At 35.5% G+C, this 19555-nt stretch overlaps 1 protein-coding gene across 2 annotated transcripts; it reads left to right on the plus strand.

Moving 5' to 3' along the window:
• Nucleotides 1–5853: 5853 nt before the first annotated feature.
• Nucleotides 5854–19555, plus strand: matk (megakaryocyte-associated tyrosine kinase). 2 transcript variants are annotated; one of them, XM_053513064.1, is made up of 13 exons: nucleotides 5857–6072; nucleotides 7307–7372; nucleotides 7464–7583; nucleotides 8880–8995; nucleotides 13483–13702; nucleotides 14441–14534; nucleotides 14646–14711; nucleotides 15377–15476; nucleotides 15553–15637; nucleotides 15934–16007; nucleotides 16839–17034; nucleotides 18239–18325; nucleotides 18794–19555. In XM_053513064.1, the coding sequence occupies exons 2-13, from the start codon at nucleotides 7364–7366 to the stop codon at nucleotides 18983–18985; spliced, it is 1359 nt and encodes a 452-aa protein (XP_053369039.1). In that variant the 5' UTR covers nucleotides 5857–6072; nucleotides 7307–7363; the 3' UTR covers nucleotides 18986–19555. The 2 variants fall into 2 exon arrangements, with proteins under 2 accessions (XP_053369040.1, XP_053369039.1); XM_053513065.1 differs by lacking the exons at nucleotides 7307–7372; nucleotides 7464–7583 and having other exon boundaries at nucleotides 5854–6072.

The following is a 19555-nucleotide window of genomic DNA, read 5'->3' on the forward strand; positions in this document are numbered from 1 at the left end:
TTGATCTAAGTTAATTTGCGTAGAGCGTGATCTTCTGTTCAGAAAATTCATGGCAAACCTTACGTCCACCTCCTGATTGGGTAAGAGAAGACTTTTGATATTTTTGAGTAATAACACATGCTAGTTTACTCCAATATAAAACCTGTGGTGCAGGTCAGGTAACTTAATATAACTGGAGTACATATCTCAGAATAATAGCTGTGTAGGATTATAGTAAGATGATTAAATCATCAAATAACACAAGTCTGATGTACATTAAACATTTATATATTAAAATGTCTGAATATGATTCTCCTCAACGCCTGACTTCTTATATGTACATGTACTGTATGTTTATTAATTTTCTTATTAAATTTGCACATTCCTTTTTCATGATCCTTACAAAAGTAAGTGGTTTTTTTTTTATATAACTTAGTTACATTGCAACATTTTTTAAGAACCAAGACCTCCTTTAAATGTCAAATTTCCTTTTTGTATTTTATAATGATTTACATTTACTATATAGTAATTATTATTATTATTTTTTTTGCAATTTCTATATACACTATAGCTGTAAAAGCTACGTTCGTGCCTTAAACTTATCGCAAATTAAAAAAAAAAATTCTGTTAATATATGTCCTGGTTATCTGGACAAAAACCTCTGAGTATTTGGCTGCCATTTACCATCCCAAATGGTTTTAGGTAAATTTATTAATAATTTACTTATGAGAACAAACCAAATACTTAATTAGTTAATAAAATACTTAATAGTTTAAAATAAATAAATATTTATGACTTTTTCAGGGACTTGATGGAAAGTGATGTTTTTAAGGGATTATTGCCTAAAGATTACATGCAGTCATATGTAAAAGTAAGTGCCCTCTCTAATAATTCTGTGTTTTTGGTACAAGAGTATAATAAAAATCATCTGATCATAGTAGGTCTTGGTACTGTATGAAGCAAATACAATCTCAGACAACAACAAATAACTTTTATCACCATGCCATTGTTTTTGAACAAAACTGAAGCCAAAAAGGGAAAAATGCTTATTAATGATAAGTACCCCTGTTATTTTTTTTATATTATTCTTTGTGTTGCCTGCCCTCATGGTTGTGTTTCTCTTTCTGTCTGTCAGTAGGTTTAATTTGCCTCTACTTTGGAGAGGACTGGTAATTGGAGGATTGGCCAGTAATGTTTTACTCCTGCCTCCTGTGTCTCCATTGGGCAAGCACTTCCTCCTAAACCTGGGTGCCTTACTCCCACCTCCTGTGTCACCACTGGACTAGAATGTTTGGATACTGTATTTAAACACCATCCTGTCTGATGCTCAACAGACAATAGTGATAAGAAGTGTGGATCATTTAAGTGACTTGATTCTTTGAATCTCGTTCATCCATTATTTGGTTTACTTCGTTCTTTTGATGTTAAATTTTCAATAAACAGACCCCAACGTGTCTACATGCACAGATTTTGGCTATAGTTCCAGCATAAAAAATATTACAATGCAGCTAAGGACAAATTATGATAAACAGAATGAGCAGCTCACCTCTCATATCTTCAATGTTACTAATTCTCAGTAGAATCTGTTGCACTGCATATTGTCTATGGGAGTAACATGACAAATGAACGAACAATTCCGACCAGAGTACTCAAAGGTAACTATTTCTGTTTGAATTGCTCATGAATGACCCACCACTAACAGACAACAGCTTGGCTTGCTATTGTGTTTTTCTAGTTCTTATCTGACTTTCTGTGTATTGACTTTTGCTGCCCTTTTTGCCCCCGATTCTGCTATAGCCCTTTTAAAAGAAAATTAGTTTGTATAATTTGTCAATATCACCTTGTAAATAGTGGTAAATAGGGAGTCAACGCCCTTTTTGTTTTCCCTTTTTCCTGTTTTCTCCTGGTTATGCTAATCAGGGGTAAGACTTGATGTATTTTGATTTGCATTGTTGTTAGGTTAGGTAGATTGAATTGTTTCTAGTTAGTTGGTTTTTGTTTATTATTTTGGCCTTGTCTGTTCCTGAAGATATTACCACATTTGCAGATTTGCACAAGTAGATAAAAGAGGAGTTGATTTCACTCCCTGTTTATTCCCCCAATATTTTTTTCTTTTCCTAATTTTTATTTTCTTTATTGTATGTTACAGCCTGACCGTTGACTAGGTCATAACACCCCTTACTGCAACAACTAAAGTTCGCAAAACTGCATCTGAACAAAACACAAGGCCCCTGGAACAATGTGCTATGGACAGATGAAACCAAAGTGGAGTTGCTTGACCTTAATGTCAACCCTATGTTTAGTAAAGACCAAATGGCGTTTCCACAGAAACACCTCATACCCACTGTCAAGCAAAGCAGTGGAGGACTGATGATTTTGGCTTGTTTTTGCAGCCACAGTACTGGGCACTGAGTCATTGAGTGACCTTAAAAAAGAGAATTAAAGCTTATTTAATAAATATGAATAAAAGAAATACAATAAAAAAAATAACATTTAACTAGGATAAAAATTGACATAAAAATAGAAATATACTGTACATAAAAATAGAAATGAATATAAAAATATACTGTACAATAGAACATTTACAATATAGCAAATATGGAAAATATAGAGAAAAAATATGAATTGTAAAAACTTTTACATTTGGTGTAAAAAAAGACTGAGGGTGTGCAAATATGTATAAAAAGTGTCTTATTAAAGTGACTTATTAAAGTGTCTTTGTGCAATGGTCCATAATGAAAACATAAATATGTAAGTGTAGGTGTGCATGAATGTGTCCATAGTGTCCATGAATGTCCAGTCAATTTTGGATGTTAAAAAGATATGGTATTAATTCTGCATGGTGGTGTGGTTGAGAGACCTTATCGCCTGCGGGAAGAAGCCCCTCTTCAGTCTCTCTGTATTGGCCTTCAGGGAGCAGAATTGCTTTCCAGACCGCAACAGAGTGAACAGTCCATTGTTGGGATGGCTGAGGTCCTTCACGATCTTCCTGGCCTTGGTCCAGCACTGCTTGCTGTAGATTGAGTGCAGGTCAGGGAGCTCGGTGCGGATGATGCGCTCAGCTGATCGCACCACCCTCTGTAGAGCTTGTCTGTCCTGCATAGTGCTGTTTCCAAATCAGGTCGTGATTTTTCTTGTCAGGGAAACTGCTCTCTATGGTGCAGGAGTAGAAATTCCTGAGTACCTTGGAGGGCAGTCTGAAGTCTCTCAAGCGTCTGAGGTGGTAGCTGCCGGGCCTTTTTTACCACGGTGTTGAGGTGACAGGACCATGACAGGTCCTGCGAGATGTAAACACCAAGGTATCTAAAGCTCCACTCTCTCCACTGGGCTCCTGTTGATGAAGGGGGTTTGGTAGTTCCTCTTCTGCTTTGTACTAAGTCCACTATCAGCTCCTTACTCTTGCTGATGTTCAGGAGGAGATTGTTCCTCGGGCACCAGTTCTCCAGATTTCCAATTTCCTCTAGGTAGGCTGTCTCGTTGTTGTTCGTGATCAGGGCGACCACGACGGTGTCATCAGCAAACTTGATGACGGCAGTGGAGTTGGTAGTGGCCACGCAGTCGTAGGTGTACAAAAAGTATAGCAGGGGGCTCAGAACACAACCCTGGGGGGCTCCAGTGCTGAGAGTGATGGAGGCTGAGACATGTCCGCCCATCCTTCTACTTAAGATGGATATACAAACTTTTGAAACATGGGAGGTTCTTAGTATTGATCACATAATTTTTTTTTTATTTTCCTTTTGGCTTCATTTTTGGTAGGTTAATGCTACTATCAGATAATGCTTATAGCTTTTAGGCTTTTACACAATAACACATAGGATTAAAAGTGGGCGCAGTAACTTGTACACATGGCAGTAGATATCAAGGTCCAATTGACATGTTATGGGTAGCTTAGCAGGTTAAGACTCTTGGTTACTTATCAAAAGGTTGGCTCTTGACCCTGTGTGCTTCAGCGGTGCGATATCATGGCTGACCCTGCGCTTTCACCCTAGCTTCCTAAAAGCTAGGATATGTGAAGGAAAAAAATCAATTGCGCAGGAATGTGTGTGCCAAATAAAGGCTTACATTAACTAACTAACTACCTATAAAGCAATTGTTAGCTTGATCCTGCTGCAAGGTGAATGGATTATAGGCCACATTATAAAATTATGTTCTTGAGATGATGCATATGAATATTAATCCATATAAATAAAAAAAAGAATTTGTCTGTACATTGGTCAAACCTTGCTTTTTCAAAGATATCTTTACGTTTCATACATTAGAGGACCCGAAACCCCAGAATTTTTTTTTGTATATCTGTCCAGCAAGATTTTGCCACAGAATCATGCAATACTGGCTGAATACCTAATAAACCGTTGCCAGTCCATACGTATTGGCCTGACACTAAACCTGTGACATAAATGAAATCAAGTTACGAGCAATTATGTACCAGATAATAAAAAAGTTTTGATAGCATACTGCACGTGTCAAACTGTGGGTGCATCTTAAATTGAGTGCTGAAAAGAATTAAACAAAACTTTTGCATGTGTTAAACAGTTATTTAGCAGATTTGATAAGCTACTAATAAGCTACTGGCTCAATGTAAACAAACACCTTTATTCAAACTACTTATTCGATTTCTCATCTCTAACTCTCCGATTACCAAACATGGAGTGTACTTGGCTGACGACGTCCAGCTGTCAGAAATTAACAATCATTGGCACTGGTGTCATGGAAAAATACACAAGTGTGGGTGTTAGAACTCCAAACCCTGTGGTCTGTAGGACTGGGTAACAATTATTCATCTTTTCCTGTTTCATCACACTGTATATAATCATAGGACCAACGTCACCAACTTCTGTCTTTTCATCATATCCACAAGCTTTTAGGGATGGACTCACCCCTGGAGACTAAGGCCAGCACTGTCAATCACAAGAGACACAAAGACAAAGCAGCCGAAGTGGTGGGGAGGGCAAGAAGTGCAAAAAAGTTTTCTGAAATGATGCATCATACATTATTCATAAAGTAAATACACATTCCTTCTTAAGAAAGAAGTGGTGTTGACATTTCTTCTTTTTATAACAAAGTACAAAAAGAAGTAGTGTTTCCTCTTTTATTTTATTACAACAGTAATGAAAATAGAAATTCAGTTGATATATAGTGTGGGTATGGTTCGTAGATTTAAAATAAACATTTAACCAGTATAATTAAACAGATAAATCTTTAAAATCGAGCCTAAAAAAACTGCTCTGATTGTTTAAGGCCTGGTTAAAAGGCACTTCTTTTCATTTCACATGAATATATATAGAATATATTAATTGAGAATATTTTCCATTTTGTAAACAGGAATAAAAAGTAAACTCTACAGAAATGGAGTGTGATGTAGCGTTTTCTATTCTCTTTTCTCTTGTGCGAAGGATTAAGGGAGCTTAAATACTACCAGAATAAAGTGCATTTGCAGTGTGTGGAACAAAATGGGTGAAGATGTTTCACGCCAATAATATGTGCAGTACATATTATTTTTAGTAGTGGTGGTTGTTGCTGTTGTTATTTGAGTTCTGTCAAATAAAAGGTATGATCCATTTGGTAGGTCTGTTATACCCCATTATATCCCAATATTAAACTTACATTGTTTATGATTTATGGCAGAGAATATGAACAACTTATTGCTTTTTCCCCTCAGTTGATGAATCTATTTATGCACTTTATGGCCAGAACTATGTGGACACCTATCACCCTATATGTAGGCAACTGGCTAGAATGTGTTTGCCTTTCGCAGGAACTTGACTATGTCTAAATACAAATGTATCACCCGTAAGAAATAAGGAGTTTGTATATAAAACACATGATTATTTTTCCAGTGAACCATTATCACTTTTCCAAACAGTTTAGCCATTCAGCTCTAATTACTCCTGCTCTTTGAGGAAGTTCTTTTTCGTCCCCTGGCGGCTGAGTGATGTACTGCACCGATTTTCGGTAAAGTGGGATGAAGAAGAGGAAGTAAGCAGCACGACATCAGTCCTCAAAACTAGATAAAAACATTCGTATAGTCATATACTCAGTGTGCGCTGTTGAACCCTGCGTGGACTTGGAGTTGTAAGCCGTATACATTGTCTGGTAAGTCATATTTCGTCTACAGTGCGTTTCAGGTTTAGTTTGTTTTGCGCTAGTTATTTTTTGACAGTACTTGCATTTAGTCTGAATTGCTAAATTACATGTACTGTAACTGGTAATTACAGTAAAATAGTAAATTTGTACAGTAAAATAGTAATAATGTAGCTACTATTAAATAAGGTTTTGAGTGACGTAATATAACAGTAAAAACTCAAATTCGCCTTAACATTTTGTACGTAACAAAACATTACAAATTCAGGGTCAGGGAAAATGGCAAGATGCAGTTTCACGTTTGGGCAATATGAAGTGGCTTATTTGAGTTTTCTCGACAGTATTTACCTGTCTCATGACAAAACAATTTTTGATCTTAGACTTTTCTTCTATCCAATGCAGGATAACTAATTTTCTCCATTAATATTTTTTAGGTATCACATTAATTAATATAATAAGATATATAATAACATGTTATATAATGTGGATTTATATGGAAATTGTCAGGAGAGAAGCAGTTTATAAACTTCACCAATAAGGCTTGCACCCTTAACCATGTCACACTCATTCCAAAGTCACTGAGGTCACAGTTTTTCCCAACGCAGGTCGGATATTTCATGTGTTCATCATGTGTACGTTATGGCTGATAACTTATTTAAAGTGATTGCTGAGTGAACATTAGGGTGACAGAAGTAGGGTAAGAAAAAGCAAAAAGAAAAATTATCTAAAAGAAAAACTTTTGTAAATTGAAAATAGCTAAAATAGTGAAAGGTGGTCTGGTGGCATAATGGTTATCACTAGCACATCCAGTGTTGAGGGTTTGATTCCTACCTTGGGCCGGAGTGTGGGGAGTTTGCATCTGCTTGGTGGGTTTCCTTTGGGTTTCCTTTAACAGTCCAAAGACATCCATGGAACCCCGTATGGAAGAGGCGGTATAGAGAATGAGTGAGAGTGAAAGGATGAAGTTCTTACCGGAAGGTGAAACTAAAGTGGAAAATATTTGGGGAGAAATAACAACAAAGAAAGCGTGAAGTCATACCACAACTTTATTGTTGAGTTTTCTTTTATTACAAACGAGAGAGAAAAAATAAATGCTCTTATTAATATTTTTTAAATTTTAGGTTTAGTGTGATCATTTTACAAATATATCATTTTTATATACCTAATTATCTTTTTATTATATTTTACCAAGAAGCCTTTTATCTATTATCTATTTACCTATTAATTTTGTATTTTTAATTTGCAGGCAATCTGATGCTGCTGGCCTACTTTTTTCTCTGATTTACATTTCCTGTCTTTAGTGATGTCTAGGGTAAACACACACACTTCGCATCAGTGATCACCTATAGTGCAGATGGCGTATATAAATAAACTTAGGACCTTTTTTTTTTTTTTTTTTACAGAAAACATGGCCTCCTGGTACTCACTGTGTCGCCAAAAGTGACAACACAAAACCTAAACCCAATGAAATCTTCTATCGCAAAGGAGACATCCTTACCATTTTAGATTTGGAGTTGTTAATGGTAAGTCTTAGGGATCTTATTTTCTTGTGCAGAAGAGCATGTACAGTAGCTTGCATAAGTATTCACATCCCCTGAACCTTTCCAAGTTTTATAACTGAAACGTAGCACTACACACTGTTTTTTGTAGGGATTTACTTGACTTCCTGGTTCATCCTCTGAATCACCATTTTCATCTTTTCCTCTTTTTTTTTCCAATACTAGATTTAATGACACTTGACAAGCTGTTCAAACTTTGGGGTGTTATTTTAAAATAAAATCCTGATTAATACTTTTCCATGGTATTTACCTGTTTAATAATATTTATTGGCAATTTTCAGTAACTACATTAAACATATGGACAGTTTGATTTTTGATAGCCTTGTATATTTTAATGCATTTGTATGGAATACAAACTAAAATCTTTAATCAGTCTTTAGTGAATCTTAAATAGCATGCTGCTGGGCTGTACATGAATGTGATCTGCTGTCTCATACTGAACTCGGTTTGTTTATTTTACATGCCCTCACCTCGGACTGCTGCTGGTGTTTTGTCTCATAGTGGGCGTCACATTACAGCATTTTATTATCGCCCTGGTTTTAGACCGTATGAGGCGAACTGATTTTAAACTTCCTGCAGGAAGAATAAACATTAATCTGTCCATTTATCTTTGAAACTTTATTTATCATAGTCTGTTTTCCTTTTCTTGAAGTAAGCATCCTCTGTTACACTTTTGTTTCTGTATATTCATTTTGTTTCTGGTATATTAACTATTCTCATTTATTAGAAATGCATTTTGTGATGCCTGCTTTGATCTAATGGTGTTTATTCTGATGGCGACCTGTCCCTTGGCACTAGTGGCACCAGAACCAGTTTCTTATAGACTTAATTGGGGTATCTTATGTATTTACATAAAGTTTGTTAGTGACTTCATAAGTATTTACCCATGTTACTGTGAAAACTCACTAATGAACATTTGTCTTCGTTCTATGTTTTAACACTAAACATGTGAAAATGTGTAAATTTTTAATACTAATGTGAAACTCAGTTGTTTTTATCATTTAGCATGTGCCCAACCAACAAGGAATGTTATTGGACTGTTTAGTAATTTATCAGCAGGGTTTGGAAGTGGTATTTGCAAAAAAAAAAAAAAAAAAAATTCTATACATTGAAATAAAAAATAGCCTAACTGAAAATTAGCTGACTGAAAAATTGTCACATTGTTTTTTTCACGAATGAACTTGTACATACAAATACTGTACTAATTATCTGAAATGTCTGAAGTGTTAGCAGGGGCACTCAATCAATTTTATTTTACAGGGGAAAGACATCTACCGAGCTAAGCACAACAGAACAGGAGAAGAAGGTGTGATCTTTGCTTCAAACATGCGGGAACGTGAAGCTCTCCGTGTAGACCCCAGCCTCAGCCTCATGCCGTAAGTCTGATCTAAATCTGAACGGCTTGGGGAGCAGAATGATACAGTCATGGTGTTTTAACTGGATATCCCCCTATTGTGGTTTTCAATACATCACCTTATAAGCAAATTGTGTTATAGATTATTCTAGAACTTAAATATTTTAGATTACATGCCATAGCAAGAAATACTTTTGTAATGCCATTTAAGTCATCATTGTCTAAATATTGACGGTACAACTATTTTAGATTTCTTCATCACCGTAAACCTTCATACTGATAATAAAGAAGATTTTAATCTTAAAGAATTTTCACCCTACTCTAAATGTTGCAGTGTAGGGCAAGACAATGCCTAAAGTTGTCTTTTTCAGCTCTGCACAAAAGGAATCTTATAACTTTCAGTTTCCTGTTCTTTAAACGCGTGTTTAAGTGTCTCAGATATATGTACAGTGCATCCGTAAAGTATTCACAGCGCATCACTTTTTTTGCGCATTTTGTTATGTCACAGGCTTATTCTAAGATGAATTATATTCATACCAAGAACCCGATGGTCACTCTGTCACAGCTTCAGAGGTCCTCTGTGGAGAGAGGAGAACCTTCCAGAAGGACAACCATCTCTACAGCAGTCCACCAATCAGGCCTATATGGTAAAGTGGCCAGACGGAAGCTTCTCCCTAGTAAAAGGCACATGGCAGCCCTCCTGGAGTTTGCAAAAAGGCACCTGAAGGACTCTCAGACCTTGAGAAACAAAATTCTCAGGTCTAATAAGACTTTCTGGCCACTCTACCATATAGGCCTGATTGGTGGATTGCTGCAGAGATGGTTGTCCTTCTGGAAGGTTCTTCTCTCTCCACAAAGGACCTCTGGAGCTCTGACAGAGTGACCATTGGGTTCTTGGTCACCTCCCTGTCTAAGGCCCTTCTTCCCTGATCGCTCAGTTTAGATGGCCGGGCAGCTCTAGGAAGAGACCTGGTGGTTTTGAACTTCTTCCACTTACAGATGATGGAGGGCACTGTGCTCATTTTGGCCCTTCAAAGCAGCAGAAATTTTTCTGTAACCTTTCCCAGATTTGCGTCTAGAGACAATCCTGTCTCGGAAGTCTACAGACAATTTCTTTGACTTCATGCTTGCTTTGTGCTCTGACATGAACTGTCAACTGTGGGACCTTATGTAGACAGGTGTGTGCCTGTCCAAATCATGTCCAATCAACTGAATTTTAAATTTCAAATTCAAATTTTCTTTGTCACATACACAGTCATACACAGTACGATATGCAGTGAAATGCTAGGACAACTGCCCGTGACCTTAAAATAAAAGAAACAGGTGGACTCCAATTAAGCCGCAGAAGCATCTCAAGGATGATTAGGGGAAACGGGACGCGCCTGAGATTGATTTTGAACTTCATGGGAAAGGCTGTGAATACTTATGTACATGTGCTTTCTTCATTTTTTTTTAAATAAATTAGCAAAAATCTAAGGAAAACTTTTTTTATGTTGTCATAATGGGGTGTTGTGTGTAGATTTCTGAGGGGAAAAAAAGGAATTTAATCCATTTTAGATTAAGACTGTGACATGACATAAAATTGACATGAGAAATTTTTGCTCATATTTTTTCTCAGCGCATATTTACTGTTGAAGCACACCAGCACCAAAGTATCTCTTTAAAAGAGAGTAATTTTTTTATTTGCATATTTAATTTATTACGCAGGTACAATGTTCTTGTAAGTCTTTTGGCTGCTCCCATTGAGGGGTCGTCACAGCGGACCAACTGATCCGCCAACAATTTGGCACTGTTTTTATGGCGGATGCCATTCTTGACGCAACCCTGCCATTTTATCCATGCTTGAACCTGGCACTGCTATAGCAGTTTGTATTTGCTAAATTAGTCAGTGGGAATCAAGCACAGGGTAGATGGAATACAGTTTTCACCTCATAGAGCATTCAAATTTATAAAGGTTTGACTTGCCAGACAAACCCTGAAAAACATAATGCAATTTTGTACCTCCAAATCAAGGTGAAGGGTAATTGCTCGTGAAAATTGTGTTTTTAGTGTTTAAAAATGAGGAGTCATATGTCATATAACATGTTGAGCCAAAGATATTTGATTGCAAATATTCAAATGATTTCGTTTACCTAAAAATAACAATGTTTACATTTTGCGGATATACTGTGTACCAGTATACTACATGAAGTTAATTCATGTGAGCAACTCAAATTCTCTTGATTTTCTGCTTTTGATGGCTACAGTAAAGACAAACAATCTTCTAACAACCAGCGTAAAAACCAAACAATAATTGATCTGTATTAAAGTGTTTATGTACAAATGCTGTTACCGCCAAAAGATAGGCAGGTGTACATAGTCCCAAACTGGATGATTGTGCATTAAATCCTGTGCTTATCGTTCTCTGAAACCCAGAATTAACATTATCATGATAAAGTGTACTTCTGTTTTGCTTTCCACTGCCTTACTATTCATTTATTATTTACGGTATTGAAAGGTGCTAATTATAGAGGTGTGTAGGCAGAAAAAGTCATGTGTATATGTGTCAGTTGTGTGGTTAAGGGGCGGAAATCTGCATGTTGCACATGGGTGGTTTGAGGAACATGTGTGTGGGTCTAAAAGTGTTTAAGAGAAGGGTACCCTTGGTTGGTTAACATTCATAAAATGTACTGTAGGTAAGTCCTGTTTTTTTAAAGTGAAATTGTAGGGTTCTATTATAAACATGCTTAAAGAGAGATGAGCAAAAAAAAATAATTACATAGATTATTGCCCATCTTCTTATCCAGCTCGACTGGATTCCAAGTTTTTTGGGATAGTTCTTGTATTCTCTAAAAGTGCTCTACTTAGATGATTAGGGGGGGAAAAGTGGTTTTAGAGTTTTACACTGAGCCTTTAAGATTTTAAACAGAGGAACAAAGCAAATGACCTGTACGGTTTCTGGACTAAAAGTAAATTTAATTTAAGCTTAGTTCTAGTACAGGCTATATAAGCACAGTGGCCCATTGTAGCCTCTGAGTCCTGTGCTTCTCATGTGTGTAATCTCATGTACTTCTGTTGTTACTTCCTGATTTCATGTTTTGTCTTTCTGAAATACTTTTTTGCCATGCATGGTTATAATAAGTTGTTATTTGAGTGGTGATTAGAGTTCTTGTCAGAACAAACCGTTCTAGTCAATCAACTTTGATCTCCCTCATGAACAAGGCATTTCTGTACAGTTCATGTGTACAACTGGGCACTTGACTGTTGTTGTTTTTTTTTTTACAGTGAAAATCCCTAGAAAATAGGATGCCATAGTCAAAGTCATTGAGCTCCCATTTTCCCTATTCTGATGTATGATATTAAAATTTACTGAAGCTTTTGACCTGTGTCTGAAAAAAAAGAGAGTTTATCAGGAGACAGTTTCTGTACATACTAGTCACATACTTTAAAAAGCATTTCTCAGGGGGGCTTTGAACAGGAAATGGCTTAGTCTTTGAACAGATGTTCTACTTGAATTTGCTTATTGTAAAGGAAACCTACTGTTTTATGGCTCTACATAAAAAAGCAACAAACCTGAGAATCCTTTAGCGCACTGGATGAAGTACTAACTGAAAAACTTTAGAGTATCCCACAAAATCATTTCATACTTCATGATATATAATAATATTTATAATAAATGATATATCATATTTTATTTTTCACTTATTATACTTATATATAAGTGTCTTTGGGACTTCTTAATTGAAGAAAAATCTATTTAGGTTTATATTAATTTTATTAAAAAGACATAAAAGTGTTCAGAATGCATGTTGCTCAAATTCCAGCACTTATTTAAATAAATTAACTGCATTATATGAACAATGTCTGAGCAAATCACAAACTATGTTTACCCTGTCTTCTACAAATCTGAAGTAGAACAAATAAATCTAAAAACAATTTTATATTATCTAAATTTATTTTAATTAATAAATTGTTTATTTAAAAAAAAAAAAGTTGAATATAGCATGTGTACTATGACTAATATAGACATTAAAAGGAATCATTTCAGGAGACATTACTATGGCTAATATTACTATCTACTATCAGTCAAGTCTAAATAAAAAAAAACAAAAAAAAAACACAAAGGTTCCAGCAATGTGGCATTGCTATTAAAACATCATCTTCATAACATTGTTAAAAATACATTGTGCAACTTACTTTTGAGGATAATTAGTAAAACAATGTTTTGACAATATCTTGGTTAACTTAACCGTCTGAATAACTGATTTAAAAACATTGTGGTTTTCACTTTCTGTTTGGAGTGTATCACTTCTCAATGTCAGTGTTTCCATTATGGTCTGTTGTTATATTTACCCAGAAAAAAAGCATGATCATTATATGGCCTGCTGATACCAGTATCACAAAAACCCATATTACAAATATTTGGTCATTTATCATCAAACCCCTTTTTCAATATGTTGTTGATGACTGATGATTTTGATGAGGACATCAAAGTCGCTACATATTGCTATTGTCCCACTGATGTTCCAGATGGTTCCATGGGAAGATCTCAGGTCCCGATGCTGTCGGCAAACTGCGCCCGATGGAAGATGGCCTGTTTCTGGTGCGTGAGTCCATTCGGCATCCCGGTGACTACGTCTTGTGCGTAAGCTATAAGCAAGAGGTTCTTCATTACCATGTCATCTACCAGGAATCTAAGCTAACAATTGACAAGACACAGTACTTCTACAACCTCATCGACATGGTGGAGGTGAGAGTGCACAGAGAGACTGCTAATTATGACCTTATATGAGTTCGGTAGCTGGATGTAGCTTGTTAAAGAATATATCTTGCCTGCACAGTTGGTGTGTGACTCACATCTTGTGGTCTAACTTCCTCTTCCTGAGGAAGTGACAGCTTGATCCGATATTCAGTACACAGCAGGGATGTCATGTATGACCATCATATAAATGTCAGCAGGGACTACTTTTCAACTTTTGTACAGTACATCTTAATGTTGGAATCTGCGAACCTGCAGAACTGATGCTGTACAGGCTCAAACAGTTTGGATGCCAACATGTTTTTTTTTATGAAATTAAATTTCCATCAGACTAATAATGTTGTCCAATTTAACATACATACACTTATTTATAATAATAGAGCTCATTGTGATTCTTCTTTAAACAAGCAATGACCGAAGGTAATCAGTCAGTATACCAATAGGAACTTAAAAACAATACACAAGGTATTTTCAGGTCATTACATGGAAATGATTCGTAAATATGCAGTCAGAGCTGGACAACGCAATTTCACAACATCTAATTCTCTAGAATGTAATATAATATTCCGTTGATATGACCTTTATTCAAATAAATAAATTAACAATTATTACAATTAATCTGAAGCCAGGTGTTTTGCTGTCATTCGCTGTAAGGGCAGTGTGGAAATGTGAGATTGCTGTAATAATAAATTGATAAAGTCAAAATGTTTTTCTTTTGTCCTGTTTTAGTTCTACTCGAAGAACAAAGGCATTATTGCTACCACACTGCAAAAGCCCAAAGAAAAAGAGGGCACCAAGTCAGCTGCACTGCAGTTATCCAAAAGTAACTGCCATCATTCTGCTTATCTTTTATTTAATGAGCTTTAAAAGTTTGTATTTAAATGTCTCTCTCCCTCTCTTTCTCTCTCTCTCTCTCTTTCTTTTTCTCTCTTAGCGGGGTGGCTATTAGATCTATCAAAGCTAACTTTGGGAGAAAATATTGGATGTGGCGAGTTTGGAGGTTAGTTCACATGTTCCTGTATCTGACCTACATTTATTTATACCACAAGATGGCAATATACGTGTTTGTCCAGATTAGAATTTTACTGAGGGCCATGTCATTGCAGGCTTGGATTTATAGCACAGCCTGTGTAGAGTATTTTCTAGGTTCACTCATGTTGGTGCATCTATTTCCTGTTTATAAAACAGCTTATATAATTTGCATATTTGACCGCTTGACCGAATAGTGTTTGGCTGCATTCCCTCTGTAACCCAATCATGCTATATTGTGATTTTTGAATTTGGTACATTTCACCAAAAAAATATACAGTATATACTAATATTTTAGTAAATACCAACTGCAGTTTTGAATCTGTCTACACGATTGACTTATTACTGTACACTTTTTATGATGTAAAGTCTAGGTATACAATTATGTGCAAATCTTCCCTTTTATGAAAATAAAAAAAAAAATTGCAGAACAATTGTTACATTTTTAACCATATGCTACATTATTTGGTTTTCCTTTAATACATTTTATATATATTTCTTTCTTAAAAACATATCAACGCTTTGTTCACTGAATATTAAAATGCATGCAAACTATTTTACTTTTCAGTATTTACACACACACAAACACACATACACAAAGACCAGACTCTCACAGTTATTGTTCCATATTTTTAGATGTGTTTCAGGGTGAATACATGGGCAGGAAAGTGGCAGTAAAAAACATAAAGTCTGATGTTACTGCGCAAGCTTTTTTGGACGAGACATCCGTTATGACGTGAGTGTCTCAGCAACTGTCTATCACATAAGCTGTTGTTTGCTATCTCACTGAATTGGTTCATGTTATTTTATAGAAAACTGCAGCATAAGAATCTGGTGCAGTTATTAGGAGTGATTCTACACAATGGCCTATACATCATCACAGAATTTATGGCAAAGGTACAGCATGTTTCGCCATTGCCATTTAGTTTTGTTTTACAGTAGATAGGACAACAGAGATGAAAAAATTATGTTAACTAGAGGTGATGTCTCAAATGCCATTTTTAAGTTTTAACATAATTTTTGTTCTAGCATCATAAAATCAGTTTGTTAGTTTTATCAGTATGTTAACAGTTAAACATGGAAATGTAAAAAAAAAATTAAGAATGTAAGTTTTTTGTGTGTACATGGAAACTAGAGCTTTCTTGTATAAATTGATGATTTAGTACATGTGGTAATGCTGCTGTTTCCTGTAGGGGAATCTGGTGAATTACGTGCGATCAAGAGGACGCTCAGCTATCAAAACAGTTGAACTTCTGAAATATGCTCTGTAGGTATTCAACCATATCCATATTTGAACAGCAAAGCATGATACATCGCATTTTCTAACTCATTTGGGTAAATTATTTTCCACTGGCATAAACCGTTGTTTTTATTAAAGTGTAAAAGTTGAAAACCGCTATCTATACTTACATATTTACAGGTAAACCACAACACAAACTGGCAGCATTTTATAGATAAAAGTCAACACATTTTGAAAAAACAATTGCATCACTTCCTGGTATCATGTAATCAGTAAAGCAAAACTACCAGCTGTCATGAGTTAACTAAATGTGTTTAATGGATTTTTGGAGAATATTGAGGGGGAAAAAAACTTTCACATTGTAGTGCCATTTACCACAGTTACCACAGTGTCAATAGCGTACACATGTATCAGTTAAAAAGTAGGTTAAACCTTAACCTACTGACATGAAATTGAAACTGGTAGAGGATGAAGCTGATGAATTTTAGAATCTGTTTAACCCACTAAAAAATCACAATCAAGGCATGAGCTGTGCTAATCAGCTGGTCTACTGTGGCGACCCCTCAACAGGAACGGCTGAAAGACTATCAACCAAAATTTTTCAATACTTTTTGCTTTATTTGAAAAACCTTCAATACTGTTTTTCTCAAAACAGCTAAAATATCATTCTGCTGTCAAATTATTCATTTTTAACTATGCCAATTACCACATTGGTCTAAAAATGTTAATGAACATTTGAAGACATTAATCAAAACTTCAAACAATTTCATTATTGAATCATATGAATTCCTATATACAGAAGTTATAAAATAGTGCTTAATAAATGTATGGTTGTGTGGTTATTTTGGGGGGTTACAGAGATGTGTGTGAAGGGATGGAATATCTTGAGTCAAAGAAACTTGTACACCGAGACCTGGCTGCCCGCAATATCCTTATATCTGAGGACAGTGTTGCCAAGATCAGTGATTTTGGCCTGGCCATGGCTGACTGTCAGAACATTGACATTGCAAAGTTGCCTGTGAAATGGACTGCACCTGAGGCCTTAAACAATAAGGTGAAATTTTTCATTTAATCTATACTTATAATAAAACTTTAAAGTTGCCATGTCTGTAAATGAAAGATATTTGCTAAATAAATTTTTTTGTTTGGGGGGGGGGGGGATAATTTTTTTTTTTTTTTTTCAAAATTTTTCGTTTGTCTGTTTGTTCGTGCATGCATCATGTAAAAACCACTAAGCAGATTTTATTGGGGTTTTCACAGGTGTATTTGGCAGAGCTTGAGGTAACATATAGGCTTTGTTTCACCGCAATCTGCCCATGGGAAGAGAAAATAATCTAATTAGAAATTTACATTTACATTTACATTAAGGCATTTGGCAGACGCTCTTATCCAGAGCGACTTACATTTTTATCTCATTACGCATCTGAGCAGTTGAGGGTTAAGGGCCTTGCTCAAGGGCCCAACAGTGGCAACTTGGGGGTTGTGGGGTTTGAACCTGGGATCTTCCGAACCATAGTCCAATGCCTTAACCAATGAGCTACCCCTGGCAATTTAATTGGAAAACAGAATGTTAAGGAAATGTGCCATGTTAAGGAAATAATAAAAAGAGTCAACTTGAACATTTAAAACATATAAAAGATAATTAAAGTAATGTTACTGAAAAACAGGAATACGTTTTTGTTTTAAAATTTAAAATTTTGTTTAAATTTTGATGGTTACAGCTTACAACTAATAGAAATTAAAAATAGAGTATCTCAAAAATTTGAGTTCAAATAAATTCATATTCCTGAAGATCATAAAAAAATTAACCTTTAAAAAAACATTACTTAATCTTAAAATTCAACAGATTGCGCTGTACATTTTTTAAAAATGTATTTATGAGCGTGCAGTTAAATTATAGTAGTATAAAAACCTAATAAATGCGGTCTCACAACTTTCAAATCATGCATTTTATGGTAACACATAAAAATATTAGTTAATTACAAAATTCTTTACTTCTTTTATTCTTTGTTGTAAATTTTTTAAACATGTATACAATTAAATTCCATGTATAAATTATAAATTCAAATAATTTAAACCATTTGTTGTCCTGAATAAATATACAAGTAGTACAAGTCATTTATAATTAGCTTTCTATGAAATAGTCTTCCATAGGAATTCATATACATACTGTATACTTAAGTGATATAGCATAGTTTGCTGTAAGAATGTGAGTTGTTGCTGTTAGGTCTAATTTTCTGTGTTTTTTATTTGTTTAGAAGTTCTCTACGCGATCGGATGTTTGGAGTTATGGTGTGCTTCTATGGGAAACTTTCTCCTTTGGTAGACAGCCCTACCCCAAGATGGTAAGTTAATTGACAAGTTTGTATTGGTTGAATTTATAACCAATCATTCCTGTTCAAATCCCAATTTTGGCGCCTTTACTCAGACTATTTCTGTAAGCTTTGTTATCGTGTAATTTGAACCAAGAGCCATGATAACCAATGTACCAGCTAGCTTTACATAATTATGGTTGATCCTGACCTGGAGCAGTGGTTAAGTTTCCCCAATTTGAATAACAGGATAACCTCGAGGACCAATTCTTAAAATAAGCTTTTGTGGACGGATAAAATGATTCTGAAACTTAGAATATGCAGAATTGAATGGTGGACAGAGTCTGCAATGTATGTGTCTGGGAGGCTTTTCAACCCTGTTTCACTTTAGCTTTAGTAGTGTCTAAAAGTGAGTCTGGAGAAATCCCATTAAGCTAGTATTCCTTTCTGATCTGACTATTATGAAATAATGTTTAATATTTTTTCTGTTGTTTCTTGTAGACTTTAAAGGAGGTGAAGGAGAAGGTGGAAGAGGGATACCGCATGGAGCCACCTGAGGACTGCCCATCTGACATCTATGCCATTATGAGGATCTGCTGGGAGAAGGACCCTAAAATGAGACCATCGTTCCATAAGCTTAAAGAGCGTTTACAGGCTGAGCTGCATAAACAAGAGTCTGCCAAAGAGTCCTGACTTTGTTTTCCAGATTTGCACTCCTGCTGTCTTCATGGCAAACCAGACATTTTATTCAAAATAATTACACTATACTGTATTTGACACAGTAACACCGGTTTCTGCTGTAAACCTGTTCACCAAGATTTGACATGGAATGTACTCTCTATACTTCACATGCTAATTTATTTTTATTTATCTAACACTTTATTTTAATGGAGCATTCCAAATGGATATATCACGTGCTTAAACTAAGATGCACACCTTAAAGCAAAGGGTAGAATGAAGCACTTATTTATGTTTTGAAAGATGCCAGACCTGAAAAGACAGCATAAAATGTTGCAGTGTACTGTTGATCTATGGTAAGATTGTGACCCAAAGCTCAGTTCAGAGGCTCTCATTAAGCTGCAAATGAAAAAAATTGTGGAACGATCCCTCTTGAATCTACACATCAAGTCTCAAGGCTACATTTTGGTCTGTTGCATTTTTGAGAATATCCCTAAAATTATGAATTTGCCTTTCTGAGGATAAATGTAAACAGTAGAAATGTAGGAGGAGGGACTCTTCTGGGATTAAAGTTAAAGATCACAA

This window comes from Clarias gariepinus, chromosome 15 (assembly GCF_024256425.1).
Source record: "Clarias gariepinus isolate MV-2021 ecotype Netherlands chromosome 15, CGAR_prim_01v2, whole genome shotgun sequence".
In the NCBI taxonomy this organism is placed as follows: domain Eukaryota; kingdom Metazoa; phylum Chordata; class Actinopteri; order Siluriformes; family Clariidae; genus Clarias; species Clarias gariepinus.